Below are 15,623 nucleotides of genomic sequence, written 5' to 3'. Positions count from 1 at the left end.
GTAGGTCCTCTCTAAAATCTTTTCAAATTTTCAGTAGATTTCTGAAAACACGGATATCACTTCTGCAGTGTAGAGATAATGATACAACTCAACCTTTATACCACTTATGTTGAATATACCCATGACTGTTTCCTCTGTAAGTTGGAAGTGTTGCCCTCAGAGCATGTCCCTCTCCATTTCCTTGGTCCTTCCACAGATCTCCTGCTTTCCAGAATATGGTTTCCAGTCTTGTAGTGTGACCTCTTGTCTTTGTTCCTAAACGTCTGTTCTGGTATTTGGCTGGATAAGCCGCGAGGCTCTGTAACTAAGCAGGCCAAGTGATATCAGTAGATTATTTAATGCACAGCAAGTTTGTGTGTTATCTACAAAATTTCATTAGCAGTGATTTTTTTATTTCCTTCCCTAGCAATGAGAAAAATACCAAATAACTTTGGGTCAAGAACCCATGAAAAACCCTACTGAATGAATTCCCTATTTTTAAAAATGATCCTTATTTGTAAATTTTACTTTTTAAAATACATTCAATGTGGCTGCACTGACTTTTCTTTCTCTTATGCCCCCATAAACCTTGAACCTGATAGCAAATTTCAGTCAAATTTGAGCTCTTTAGAGGTGTCAAAAGCAGTAAGTTTAGATAGGTGGAGAGACCCACATGAATGCCCCATGGAGAAAAAGGTCTCAGCGCTAGCTCAACCAGTATTATCAGACACCAGAGAATCCAAGGGGAATGAGAAGGAGAAGACAGTTTCCAGCTTTAAGAAGAGACTTGGGATCAATGCTTCTCTTTGGCAAAAAGTTGATCTCTTAATTAGGAAAGAGGGGCTCATTTGGAAAGGTAGAAGCACGAGCAATAAATACAAAACAAGCCAGAGGCAGCTGAGGAGCATCCTCAGAGGTGTTCTTGAGACCATTGTCATATGTGGCAGATTTAACCTTTCACTTTGGTTTCTGCTCCTCTCCGAGGGATAACTCACCCTTCTCACAAAGACTGTTTCTGAATAAACTAGATCATCATTGACAATTGCTCAGTCTGCCTGGATTAGTTCCAGGACCTTGATGCCATTTCTAGAAGGGGTGCTTGCGTACAGCAGAAACTTGTTTCAGGTCCTTAGTTAGCTCAAACACTACCTTTTTGTAACAACAGCGCCTCTTCTAGAAGGCTTGTATATTGGGTGAAGTCAATCGCATGAACGCAGAGTAGGTATAACTACAACCAAAATTAAAAAAAAAAAAAAAAAAAAAAAAAAAAAGCAGCGTTTTTGTTCCTGACAGAATGCTTTTAAGACTTGAGGTTTTGTGGAAGGAGAGAGAAAGGAGATGGATTAGCATAGCAGGTTTGTAACAGGATACAGCCCATACTGTAGGCTTGTACTGACTACGGAGGGCAGGTTGAGCTGTAGCTGATTGACAATAAGCTTCAGACAATTTGCAAATTTTAAAGGCAGTTCTGGACACAGCTACATGTTTGAGCCAAGCTAATATTACTGTAGTTTGATCTCAGAGGCAAACCGGAGGTATTTGGAGATTGTCCAAACTAACCTTTACAAATGTGTCAGTGACATCTAGGTGACTGGCAGTCAATTAAGTCAAGGTGAAATTATCCAGTGGACATAAGCCCTTTAAGGATCCTGATTAAGATGCAGCTTGTGCTTTGAACTGATTAAAAGTGATTGCCATCTGAAGGAGATGGTGGTGTGGCCGCAGTTACTTGATTGAGTCTAGATTATTGTAGACAGTTCTCTATATACTTTTAGATGTGACCTTGTTCAGTTCTTGTGAGGAAGGCAGACTGAGAGGGACCAACTCTGCAAATTTCCTTCCTTTTTCCTAAACAGTGGCTCCTTTGGATTTGGAATGGGACTCATCTCTGTCATGACATGGGCATCCCCTTTCATTGGGGAGTCTGCTTACCTCTAGTCCAGCTACATGTGGTATGTGGTCTTCAAATGCTTACAAGTATGTTGGTTTTTATAGGGTTAGGTGAGGGTGGCTCAAACCATAATCTCTACTGGGTCCCTTGCTGCTCACATGAACAGTACGTGCATTTTTTATGCTGTCTTTTGTTGACTTTTCCTGACTTTTCCCGAGTGTCCTTTCCCTTCATTTGGGACCACCAGGTAGTTGAGGAACTGAGCTCTTGGTCTCTCCTGACTCCACTAACTGTCGATGGGGAGTGGATGGCCACTGATATCTAGATATACAGGCTGTGTGTCACCATTTACATGATGATGCAATTACAAAAGAAGCTGGCATGTGCCCTGGGTGCTTTGAAACACTGCATCTGCCACAGAGTGGCGGTGCTGATGCTGTACTCCACTGCTCACCCTGATGGGGTCTGGGAGGGGAGACAAACCTCTTGTCAATTTGCAGCTGGGTTTGGCAGCTGGGATGTGCATGTATCACATTCTGGGATATAGGAGGGCTCCCCAGGTAGCAGCAGTTTGAGGTGAACCTTTCTTCAAGATTTCTAGTCTCTCCTTTCATCCAACTTCGCTGCCATTTAGCAGGGTGTCTGCTGTTCATTTGGTAAATGCTGCTTTTTATGTGAGAAAACAGCATATATAGTTCTGTTCTGTATGGAAATATTGCAGTCCTCCAGCAGCTCACTCAGTGAAGGTACCATCACTTATCTCTGTTTAACATATGCACAGACAAGCATGTTTTCTTCTCCATTCAACCTGTGTGACTTCCAATGAGAAATGTGGCTTTTTTCTGACATTATTAGAAGTAGAGAGGGTGTTGGAAACTTGCATTTTGTGCCATGTAAGTGTGACTGGCAGTTTGTTTATTTGCTCTTTTTCTGTTATTATGGAAAGCAATCTCCATGTAGTTTATTCATTTACAGTGACTGAGTCCCAAATCATTCCATTCACAATAAAATCTGTTTTCGATGAAGTGTGGTGAAGAGCTGCAATTGTTTGTTTCATTAAAACAAAGGAGACATTTAATAGCAGTTATTCACTTCTGTTGCATTTGTTATCTACTAGTTTTCCAAGGCATTTTATTTACCAGTTTATAATATCTCCACCGAAAAGCTTACCTGAGGATTAAAACCAGTAATTCCAGTTGCTGGAGGTCAGAACTCCCATGGTGTCAGAGATGTTGTTTTGGAGAGGGAATGGTTTACAAGCTTGCATGTACCCTAATAGAAACATGGTTTTGAGACACTGGAGACGCCATGTGACGATGCCAAGTTGCTAGAATAATGTGAGCAACTCCATTTATTTTAGTGGAGCCAGGCAGATTTCTACTAGCTAAGGCGCTGGCATTTAGCATAACCTGCGATTCTTGCAAGTACAAATGTCTATGTGATTGGAAGAAAAGAACATACTTCCAAGGAAGAAAATATAGGTAAGGAGATAATTACCTTCTCTGGTGTTCAGCCAGGAGGATATTGAGATCCTGTTCCATTTTCTTCAAAATAAAGCCAGGCAACTCTTCCAATGGTCTTGCTGAGTTTCTGCAAAGTAGCCAGATGTTCCTCCAAAACCCTCTGTCTCTTCCCTGGATCTACGATTTGTGCTGCCCTCTCTGGGCGTGCATTCTGCACTTCTCCCACTTTGAGGCTGAGCAGAGATCACCCCGTGGTAGGCAATAAAGCTTGCTGTAGTGAGCCTGACTTCGCCTGCTAGTCTATTCCCTCCAAGGACAATGGTAGTTCTCCTCACAGCATTATTTATTTAAAATGAGTTAATTTCAGAGAAAGCATATCTTAAGAATAATAAAGCAGGCTGTGTGCAAATCTCACTTTCCCCTAAGGATTAATGTTCCCTGGATCTGGAAGACACAGCTTCTTCAATCTGTTTCTACAGAATCGCTCTTTCCAGACAAGTTTCTCCAGGCAGAGCAACAGATTTTAACCCTTCAGTGGGCTGGTTTGGTTTTTAAGGGTCTTTTAGTTCCAGCACAGAGAAAGGTGGCTTATCAGCAGACATTTGTTCCCCTTGTTCTAAGGAATCAGGAAAATTTCTTCCCCTGAGGGCATGATTTAACCAGCCCTCTCCCCCACTTGCTTTACAGCTTACCCTCGTTGTTACTAGTTGCCGGTGGAGCTGACAACACTGTGTTCAGCAGGGCAGCTCTGTCACCAAGAGGTGGCAATGCCAATGCCTGTGATTTACCATGGGGAGCTTGCGTGCCTTTCCCATGGCACCCAGCAAGGTTCAGGTGCCACCAGAGGCCTGATCTAGATGGGGTGTAATTGTTTTGACTTCTGCGGAGATGTATTTACCTTACGGCGGTGGACAAAGTCTGGTTTTTGGCTTATATTTTCCTACCAAAGTAATGAATTTAAGAGGAAAAGAACTTAAGGTACTTGGATAAATGGATTTGCAGATAGCCCACACTTACATGGTTTGTGAGACTCATTCATCTTCTCTAACCACAGTGGGAGCGTAGGGTATGGTTTGCCTTTGCTATCCCGCCTCCCCTGATATTTTAGTAGTGCTCTCTCTTATTTGAAAGCTCTCTCATTCACCTTTAAACTAAGTAAATGAGTATTGTAAATAATTGAAGCAAAGGTTGATCCTGTGGGATGGCTGCAGCAAATGGCTTAGTGGGCAAATGGCCAAGTCCTTCATCTCTGTGAGTAAACTGCTGGCTTCCCCTTTTCCAGCTCACAGCATGTGCGGAGTCTGTGTCCAATGTCACTGTTACGCCTAATACATAATCACACAATGGTCATTAGTTCCTACAAGGAAAGTGGCTTGTCTTTCTGCTTTGATTTGCCTCTGCACATCCTGAAGCCTTTGTGGCAGCTAATTGGATCTCAAGCTCTATTGACATGTGCATCCCTAGGTGGTTGGGGGTTTTTTTGCCTTTTTTTTTTGGCCTGTATAGATGGACATAACAGGTTGTTAGCACTTGAAACACAAATGCAACCCACCTTGCATGTCTCTTGGCAAACAAAGGCTCAACAGCATGTATCATGTTAATTAGCATCCTTCCCAATTTACTTATCTGAGGTTATGCTGATGGTTGTTGAGGACAAATGAAAGTGATTATCTTTTTTAAAAAAAAAAAAAGAGTAAAAAAAAAAAAGGCAAAGAGGCTGAATACAGATATCCTGGGAATATTCTCAATATAAGCATAGGTTTTGAAAGAATGGGCATTTCCCTTTTCTGCTGGCCTGGGTTCAGTGTACATGGGATTTCAATACATGAGCATAGCTCAGACGAGTCTTTACACCCTGGCACAGGTGTGGTCCTGTAGCCACTGAAGATCAAGGCAAAATTACCGTTTACTGGGACATGCAGGAAAGGAATGACTCTTACAGGACCATGTTTGGGGAAAGACGATTCGAGTGACTAGGAGGGGTGGCACAGGAAGGAGACGAGGGCTTTGAGGATAGGTTGTGAGATCTGTGGGACACAAGGCTGATGTGTAAAGACAGAGGAGCATTGCTGAGAGCAGCAGTTGGTGGGGTACATAACTGGAGAAAAGGGATAGAAGCTCTTTTGTGTCAGTCATCTTTGGAGCAAGTATACGGAAAAAAATGAAACTACAAAGGGAGTTTCATTCTGGAAAAGAAATGGCAATGTTAGGTCACGATGGCACCCAACTTTGCTGGTGCCACTGCTATTGAGGACGTTAGTATCATTTTTTCCCAACCAGCTTAATAATCTGAAGAAGAGCTTATTTATATGTAAACAAAAGGTTCTCTACGGAATCAGCATAAGATGTATCCTGAATGCTGTTTAAATAATTAGGTATGTCACAAAAAACATGCACTCACCTGAAATTCCTCCAACATGCTGGTAAGGCTTTTGTCACTCAAAATGCATAATGCCCAAGAAGAATTGACTTAAAATGCTGGTAATTAATTTACAGTGACAGCCTTTTGTGTAGGTAATTGTTTTGATTTACATGCCTAGTTTTACCCAGCCCTTTCCCCATGTTTGCTGCAGCATTCAAACTCCTTTGAAACAAGAAGCAGCAAGCCAAGAATTCATGTTTAAAGTTTTTATTCCTAGGTTCATTAAAAACAAACAAGATTTGCGTTTTTTTAAGGAGGTCTAGGACTATCTCATTGGGAAGTGCCCATGCACAGGGTGCCATACAAGACAGAGAGCTGAATGTATTCATCCTCTTAAATAGGCAGTCAGCTGTGGTATTGGCTTCATTCTGTATGCAAGCAAAGAATGTGCATAGCTGCACCTTAACATTTTGAGCCTGTATCTCTGAGCCTAGTTATGATGTACTTTATTTAAACAAGCTCGGGGACTTGGTGCCCAAGTTATTCAGCTGTTGCTGTGCATAAGAACAGGTTAGATGGCAGTGGCCTCTCTGGCTACAGAAAAACGTACTTTCCCCTTATACCAGCAATGATAGGAAGCTAAACATTCACTTTATATGGAACAATGATAAAATGGCCTGTCTTTCCTTGGACTTTAAAGGAATCATTTGGACAAAATCAGGTGCAGTTTGCCAAAAACGTTTGGATTTGCTCTTGCATGAAAAATTGTGAGTTGCAGAGCCTGCTGACTGTCATACTTGTGATCTCTTGTTTAAAACAAGGCGCACTAAAGCTGCTGTTGGGATTCATTGGCATTTTAATAGTATGAATAGTACGGGAATGTTTCAGTGGCTCCTTTCTTGCAGCCTCAGCTGTCTGCTGTGTCAGGTGCCTTGATGCCTGCTTTTGAGCACAAGCAGGTGCTTGTGGGCAGAAGACAGTGACTGAAACTGCAATTAACTGTATGCACAAACCATGGACCCAGGAAAAATGGATTTGAAAACCCCAAGTTCTTTGACTTTCTTATCAGCTTTTTGTTATATAAAACTGTTGCAACTTCTTGGTTCTTGTCAGAGCGCATGGTGGGAGGCTGTTTCTCTTACAGTTTCACCACTGCCTGCTCCAGGCCAATGCAAGATGTCCTTCCTTTTGCTTCCTGATGAACCTCAGTTTTACCCTCTCAGTGCCAGGAGGGTTACTGACCCTCTCAGGTTAGTAACTCCATTCCTTGTCTCAGATTCTGTACAGGGCTTCATGTCCCAGGTTGGTTTTGGTATTCAAATATCTACTCCAAATTATATTATTAATTTTATGGCATGAGTGGAGTCAGATTATTCCTGTTTTACAAATAGAGAACTGAAGCACAAGAGAAACAGTGACTTTTCAAGACTACATAGGAAGCCTATGGCACAGCTGAAAGGTCTCACCTCAGTTGACCTAAGCCAGCATGTTTCAGAAATGTTCATTCTTCTTCCCACGCCCAGACCATTTCCTACGATCTTCTGTTCCTGTATTCTCCCCTTTTCCTCTGAAGTTACACAGCCAGTGCCAGTGCATCTCTCTTGGTATCAAACACTGCTAGAGCCAATAAGCATTTCAACTAACTTATCGAAGTTTGGAAGATCCATAAAATGTTTGACTCCTGACAGGCTTTTGCAGTCAAACTACGAAAAGAGAATTCACTAAGCAAGTGGTTTGCTGTGTTTAAGGAAGCAATCACAAAAAAATGCTAAGTCCTGGAGTTGTTTCACATTTGCGGAGGAAGTGAGGAAGAGGGAATCCCACGGAGCTGAGCAAAGCATCCTGGAGATGCTGTGTAACACTGATGACACTGACAAGAAATTAGTATATTGTCCCTTAACTGCCAAACATCAGCAAAACTCATGCAGTGTCTCTTACTTACTAAAATCTTACAAGATTTCTATTTATAGGCAGATGGTATAATGAAGATTTCAGTGGTGAGGAAAGCATGTACTGCTCTCAGGTTCTTATAGACAGGCTTGGGGACATCTCATTCAAAGCAAGCCTTTCCTGTTGGTACAATCAATCTCATCTCTTCTTAGCAGGCAAGAGGGCTCCCACAAATGACCTTATAGATTAGGCACTTTCTGTTTACATTCAATTTCCCACTCCCTGCTATTTGTAGAGAATGATTATCAAGGCATTAAACTAAAAGTTTTGCCCAGTGGGAAACTATTGGATATTTTGTCATTTCCTTACAGCCTCTCCTGTTCTGGTGGAGAGGCAGAGAGGTAGGGGAAACAATCACTAGAAAGGTCAGGAATATTTACTTAACTATATTGAAACACTGCCGATACCCTTTGTCCAGTTCAGGAGGCTTGCTGGGTGGAATTTTTGTTCATGATGTGGTAGGGAAGCACTGAGGCTTGAAATTAAAAGTCTCCATTTACCTGCAGGTTAGAAAGCTGGGGATGCTGTTGGCATCCACTGGCCTTTGCCTAAAGGCTGTGCCAGAATCTAAGTGACATCTCACGCTGTCAGCAGGTTGAAAAGGAGTTAATAATGATCTCCCCAAGAGCCTTCTTTTGGCCTTTCTTCCAGAGAGGATTACAGCAAAGCCACCTTCCCTCTCAGTGTGCTGGGACAGTGGAAGGACTTTGTCTCTTCAGTATTGGTATAGCTTCAGTTTAATCAAAGTCTTGCATCATATTAGCTGTAAATATTGATAATACCTGTGTTCTGCACAGATACAACTTTCTTGTTTGCCCAAGAAGTTTTGCTCCAAAGCACTTCCTCCTCCTTATCAGCAGCAAAATTACAGAACTGGATTTCTCAGGGAGCAATACTTGTCTTCCATTTCATGCCTTAACAGTAAGTAGATAAACTCCAAAGCCTTTCATTTAGACAGAGAGTGAGAGACCTGTCAAACCATCCCCAGGAAGTGAGAAGGCTACTGCAATCCCCCATCTCTAATACAGAGATGGAAATAATTATGAGCCTTCCTGGGTTTCTGCAGCACAGAATGTTTATGTAGTGCTTTCAGCGTGTCTGTGTCTGTGCTAAGCAGGGTTTTTGTTGTTGTTGCTGTTACACAGTTTTTATCTCAGCCCCAATTATTTCTAGATTGTCTTATTCAAGGAGGCAAGGTGGAGTCTGACAGCTCTTGGTCCTCTTGAAAGGATGCTGGCTTCTGCAGCTGGGCTCGTCAGCCAGCCAGCCACAATTCTGCTTGGAGGATCCGGATTTCCGAAGCAATGAGGAGACAAAGCTGACAGTAAAACAAGCCTTATGTGTAAATTGCTACAGCTTAAGTAGCTGTCTTGAGGGAATACAGATTAAGAAGGAACCACTTTTTAATTTGGCCTGAATTTATACGCAGGCTTAAGTAAGATTTTTTTATGGGATGTTTTGTCACAGCTGTAGTCTAGATGAGGCTCAGACAGATCTCTGCTCATTCTCTGTCACTGCATCAGCTGCTTCCAGCCACTTTTCCTGACCTCTGGCAGTTTCTCTCCAGTCCTGCTGCATCTCTTGTAGCTTTCTCTTTTCTAGTTCAAATACTGAGTTTCCTTCATTGCCTGAAACTCTCTGCACACGACTTGTCTACTGTAGAGTAGTACAAGGTTTTAGAAAGTCTTTTTAATAGGACAATGAGAGATTCAAGAGCCAAATTAGGGCCTAATGGAAGTCAGTGAGAAAGTTATTTGTGCTCAGTGCAGTGGGAACAGGATCTTACCTTAGATAAAGTGCTAGTAATATGCATGCCCCACTCTAAGAAGTGGTTCTCTTGCAGTCGTGGATTGTAGTGGATTACCACACTAAGCAACAGGACATATTTAACTTATGTTAGTAGAAACACCACTGAAATCTGATGGCACTGATAAGCATGAACAAGCCTCCAATGTGTCTGAAGCCAGAAGTCATAGGAATTGACATGGATGGGGTGCCAGCTTGAAGCTTACACCTCTCATCTGTTGACCAATGAATCCCAAGGAGGAAAATAATTTTTTTCTGCTTCACTTCCAGATTGATAAAAGGTTCTTACTGCCTAACCTTTCAGAAACTCTTTCTTCTAAGAAAATCTCTGGCATTCCACATGACTAAAAATAGGCATCTCATTTAGAGTAACGGTTTGCCTGCTGAGAGTTTTTATTACGTTTTATTGTGCTCCTTCACTAGATAGAGTTGTGCTTTGTGAAGGGCCTGGCTTGCGTATGGGAGAACACAGCAGATTGAAATTGCAGAATATTTAATGTAGTACTTACAGTCCCTGTTTTGCGATAGACATTTTGCCTGGCTGAGGACTGGTAGCACAGAGACAAACAAGAGAAGCTGACAGATTGGTGAATGCTGGGTGGGATCATTTGTCAGGAGACGCGATGAATCACTGTGGTGCAGCATTTCATTTTCAGAAAGATCATTTTCTGAAAAACTCAAACTGAAGGCAGAAGAAACAGCTGGGGGTGTTTTGTGAGTTTTCATTTAAATCAAATATACAATTACAATAAAGGCATATTGAAAAGTTCCTGCTATTCTAAAAATATTTTGAGGAAGAAACAAAATTGAGGTTAGCAGGCAACAGAATTACCTGGAGGAGCATTTGCCAGCTATGCTCCACAAATAGGTATTGAGTTTTACTTACCCTTCTCTGGTCAAAGCCAGTAGGAATCATATGTCTAGAACTTCAAGCAGTGCTTCAATTAGGGGAAAAATATCCATCTTATAACCTTGTACACAGGTTATTCAAGCGGAGGTCAATGTGCTTTTAATAGGACTGCACGTAGACACTGAACTCCTCGCAGCCTGAATGAGAGAAATGATCTTTAATATCATCTGTGCTCTTAGAAGTCCAAGGCTACTTCTGCGTCAAGACTGATTAATTCATGCAATTTTCAAGTTTAATTTTAACACATTAAAAATAAAGGCTGTTTGTAACTGGCTAGAAACAGGAGAGACACAGACGGTGGGGGACTTCATGCTGGTACCTCAGCTGCAGACACAAGTGACAGGAGGCCAAAGGCCAATGCCTGCTTCCCCTTTCTCCTGGTGTCAAAGGGCACAGACTCAGTTGTGCTGTACGAGGTTATTTCTAGGTGATGATGAAGACCTTTTTGACCCTAGTTTAAGCAAACATGAAAGCATGAATGCTTTAAGGAATAGCTCTGTGAAAAAGAGGTTTTAAATCAACTGCTCTTCAGAGAATAGCACTCTGGTGCATTTACAGCACATCTTCTTGGTTAGAAGATCAGTTGGAAACTGTAGTAAAGGAGAACTATGTAAAATCCTACATTGACAATCAATCAAATAAATATAAAGCTCTCTGTGTGTGTGTATATATGTATAAAACTGTGTGAGATTTCCAGATACCTTCCCATGTCAGTGGACATGAAATAAAAAAGTAAAGAAATCTGGAGATACTGTTTCACAGCATGTATATGCCTCTTTCAAAGTTGCAACCTGCATAGAGGTGATAGAGATAAGGAAATGAGACACACATGTGGTGTGGGATTATAAAAAGCTTATGTCCTCTTCCAAGGAAGATTCAAACAGGCACTTTCTTTTTAAAACAACAAATAATAATGGGTCATACAATGTGCACATGACTTGATGTTGAGGGACTTGATGTTGAGGCTTTTTAAAATAGCAGTGAGAGAACTGGTCACACAGTGCCTGTTTTCTTGAGTAATGCTCTGCTGTTTACTCAGTTTCTGAAATATGGAAATCCGTTGCCAGTTGTGTTCCCAGTATGAAGGTCTTGCACTCTTTGTGCAGGGAAAAGTGGTTAATTTTATGAGGAAGAGAGGACTTGCTTTCATTTTGCCTCAGCAAGTTGCTTGCTAGTGTGTCTTCTCCAGGTAAAAGGAAGAGCAGCAATGCTTGGTGAGGCAATCTCTTGAGACCATGTTAAAGCACACGTGGGCTAACAAAATGTTGTTCCTGATCTTGAAGTACTTTATAAATATTGATCGTAAGTTATTAAATTATTAGGTTGTTGTTGTTATTATCATTATTAATCTCAAACAGGACTGCATAGTGAAGATTGCATTAACAAGGGCAGCCTGTGAGCCCTGGTAAAAGGGATTATCATGCTGAGCCACTGCATTGGTTTGCAAAGCAAAATTTGAGTGAGGAAATGCAAACTTTGCATTTTGCATCCTTTTGGTAGCATGGCATTTGCCCTTCAGATAAGCATCACTGTTTCATTTGACCTTATCTCCCTTGTTCCAGATTAGTGGTGATATGAACTGTAGGCTGATGCATAGCTCTCTCACTTTACAGGGCAGATTTTCTCAGGTGTGATAAATTAATATTCCAAATGGACCTTTCTCTTTCATCTTCAAGGCAACAGATCTACTAGCTAGATTTCTGTCCCCACCTGCCCTCATCTATGCTGTTCCTCTCTACCTCTGTCCCTTTCTGAATAAGAATTAGTTTTTCAACAATTAATTTACCTCACTACCTCTGTAGGGCACTAAATAAATTTCAAAGCCTCTCTCAGACTAGCAACACAATCGTGCACTTCCATTCTAATTGATGGCTCTGCTCGAGACTACAGCAGGCCCAGTTGAGACGCAGGGAGCTGAGGGTAAGTGAAGAGCTGAAACCCAGTTCAATCTAATTCTTAAATGAATGCTAGGAATCCCCCACACATTTAAGTTTATCATTTATTGCCTGTAATCTTCTCAACTAGTTCCAAATTTAATGATCGCTTTCAGCTTTGGTTTTCTCTTCTCATTAACGTACCAGTGACTATGTATAATCTCTGTGTAAAGTCAAAAGCAGCTTACATGATAATTACAGTGTGAGTACAGCACCTACAGTTCAAGATAGTCATCCATGACAAAGTGCTTGCATGACAGTTAAGGTGCTGAGATTAAGTTGTACATCTTTCTTGTACTGTCCCAAAGCTATTAGTGGCTCAGCTTGATGGTGGTAAACTTTTGGGAAGGAAACAATAGAACTGAAGAGACCAAGCACAACCCTTTGCACACACAGCAGAGATTTCTTGGACATGATGAACTTCTGAGGTCATAGTTTTTTGTGGAGTCATATTGTTGAGTAACTTTACATTTACCCCGTAGTAATTATGATGTAGTGGGTTGAAAATTCCTCTTTTACACTGTGGAAGATACTTTGCATCCAGTTTTTTTCCCAGGAGCAAATGAAAACAATTCTGACTGAACAAAGCAGAAGGAAACTCCAAATGTATGGTAGAAACAGAAGACCTTTGTTCCCTCTGTTAACTCAAAACTAGCATTGGTTACTTCATTTTAGACCCCTCTCAGCTGGAATGACTAGTGTCAGAGGGGCAATCGCTAGAGAATACACCATGTCTGTCTGTTGTCCAATATGGAAGAGAGTATGTATTAACTTAGACTGTCCCCATGAAGCAAGTTGTGAATTTAATTTTGGTTTTCTTTTTGACTGTTGTAGCAGAAAGATCTCAGAGTGGCACTGCGTTTTGCAGTCAGATTTATAGCAGATTGATGGAGAAGAAAATGGGACAGGTCTGCTCACCCTTCTTGCTATACCTCTGGTGTTGAACAGACCACTAACATTGACAAGCACCCAGGGGAGGGGGGAATGTACAGGCGTATTTGAGCAGCACTATTCAGTGCTTTTCATTTACAACAGAAAAATCAGGTTAAACCGTGAATATCCATTTATTATTTACTTCCTTTTTTGTGTTTGCTTGATTCTGTAGAAATGTGTATGTATGGTTAAAATGGGAGAGATGCACTTGTAATCCTTTTGGATACTACCTGGTGGTGACCAGTGGATCCAACAATAGCCTGCTTTACCAGCAGAGACTCTCAATAAGAAACTACCATCTTCAATTGCAAAAGCCTCTAAAGCAGAACTTTGTACTTTCATTAAATCAACAAAAATGCATTTATTTAAGAGCAGCTCCATTTAGTAACTAAATTCTTAAATCCTCTCTGTCCTGAATTTTGGATAGCTCATTCCCTGATGCTTCAATATAACTATGTCCATCCTGCTGTAAGAAGTGGGATACCCTGGCAGATATAATGAACACAATTCAGATGTTAATGCCGCTGTTGGTCTCCCAGGAAGCGTATGGAAGATGCTGAGGGGTACTTGGTCACAATTAAAGATATTAAGCTAAAAGGAAATGCTGTGGGTAGATGAATGTTTTCATATATAGGCCTCATTTGCAAAAAATGAATGATTAAACACAATCCAGTCTCTCTATAGTACTTTGGTGGTTAAGTGAGAAGGGAAAAGATGTTCTGGAAGTCTGTGATGGAAAACATGAACATTAACTCAGAACAGGAACTCCTCATGTTCTTTACAAAATGCAGATACCTGTAATAGATACCAGCTCTACTGGCGAAAGGCTTTAGGAAATGTTGGTTAACTTTTTATTCATTTCAGTATAGGACTGTTGTCCAACATCTCCCTGCTCCGTGCACTTTCATTCTGAAATGTGGTACTCAGAAAATTTTGAGTTTTGTGTCTTTTGTTGTTGGTTTTAGATTGACAAGTATGCTCAGCGGGATCTGAAGAAAGGGCTTCATTTGTATGGGACAGATGGAAATATTGGCCTAACTAATGCATGGAGCATCATTCAAACAGATGTAAGTCTGAGCTGCTTTTTTTTTCTTCCTCTCTACCCTCTGGGTTCTGTTACAGCATGTTGTGGGTGTGAACCTAATTAAACCTCCAGATCCCAAGCCAATCTCTTCCTCCCACCTAGTCAGCACATTAGCAACCAAATTCTCTGCTTTTTGTAACAAATGGTATTTTTTATTTATTTCTCCTTTGACCAGGATAGCTTATTTCTTTTAAAAATTTATATTGTGTTGATGCCTAGATATCATATAGTTCTGTGCTGTGCAGAGAGTGAAGGAGATGGTCAGACAGGAAACAAGCAGTACCTTCTCTTTAAAGTCAAAGGGACAGCTTATGTTGGAATGAAGAGTAATAGCGTTAATAACAAAGAACCACTTCCAACCCCTTTTCATTTTTGTCCTGTCTCCTTTCGTTGCTATTGTTGGTTTCCACTAGTGTAGTCAAAATGGAAACTGGCCATGGTATTTACAGCCTCCTCCTGCAGTCAGTACATTTTTCCCAGCAGAATTCAATCATTCTCCATCACAGATGGGCTGGGAATGCTTTTTGCTGTGTTGCCACCGCTGTTGCATCCTTCTGACACTCTGACAGCACTCTGCCAGTGTTTGTCTCATAAAGACTAGTGAACACTATAGCTGGCTCCCTCCTTTTGTCCTTGTCTGGCTTGCTGAGGAAACACCATCACTAACAGTTCAGGTTTATTAGCTCTGTCCTTCTCTTTTCATATTCAGTTCAATCAGTTCTCTTGGGGGTGATCTTTCTGATTTGATTTTCTCTGCTTCTTGAATCAGGAAAAGTGCTCCAACTTTTATTCTGCTTTAGGAAGAAACACTTGTACTGCCTCGGCTTCACTCAAAAAATCTTGTATAGCTTTCTCAATTTCTCCTTCAGAGGTGCTAGCATGGTACAGACAGGCAGGGCTTTAGTCTTGCCGCTGATGTCTTAAATCGGCCAAAGATGATAACCTCTCCCAATGCTTCCAAGGTTACATGAACTATTTGAGATGATGAATGGGCTACCTACCACATTCTGATACGATAAACCTGCTCATTTAGCTTTTACTTCCTCTGTTGCCATTTAGGCTGAAATCCCGAACATCTTTCAGTCTGGTAGTGTCAAGATTCACATGTAACTCTTCTGTACAATATAAGATAACAGGAGCAGCAGGCTACTAAGGGAAAAGGTCTGAGAAATTAAAAATTTTGGGTCACTAGCAGAGCAAAAGAACTGGTTGGCCAAATTCCATGTGCATCTTTGGGGCTGCGGGAGCTGTCTGTATTGAGTGCAGTAGGTTGACAGCAACGGTACTGTGTGTGAAAGACAAACAGCTCAG

General features: G+C 41.3%; 1 protein-coding gene across 9 annotated transcripts in view; it reads left to right on the top strand.

Moving 5' to 3' along the window:
* The window catches only part of TSPAN4 (tetraspanin 4), a 496,491-nt gene that overhangs the window by 461,862 nt on the left and 19,006 nt on the right, over positions 1-15,623 (top strand). For 7 of the 9 annotated variants that reach the window (XR_012995871.1, XM_076344250.1, XM_076344249.1 and 4 more), the window contains one exon: positions 14,194-14,295. Coding sequence is in view for 8 of the 9 variants with exons in the window: in XM_076344250.1 (XP_076200365.1) it covers positions 14,194-14,295 (102 nt within the window). In the remaining variant the exon portion in view is untranslated. Of the gene's footprint in view, positions 1-14,193; positions 14,296-15,623 lie in introns of those variants that run through there. The other 2 variants (XM_076344246.1, XM_076344247.1) reach the window with 1 other exon arrangement.

This window comes from Aptenodytes patagonicus, chromosome 7 (assembly GCF_965638725.1).
Source record: "Aptenodytes patagonicus chromosome 7, bAptPat1.pri.cur, whole genome shotgun sequence".
Lineage (NCBI taxonomy): Eukaryota > Metazoa > Chordata > Aves > Sphenisciformes > Spheniscidae > Aptenodytes > Aptenodytes patagonicus.
This window is presented reverse-complemented; position numbering and strand designations above follow the sequence as displayed.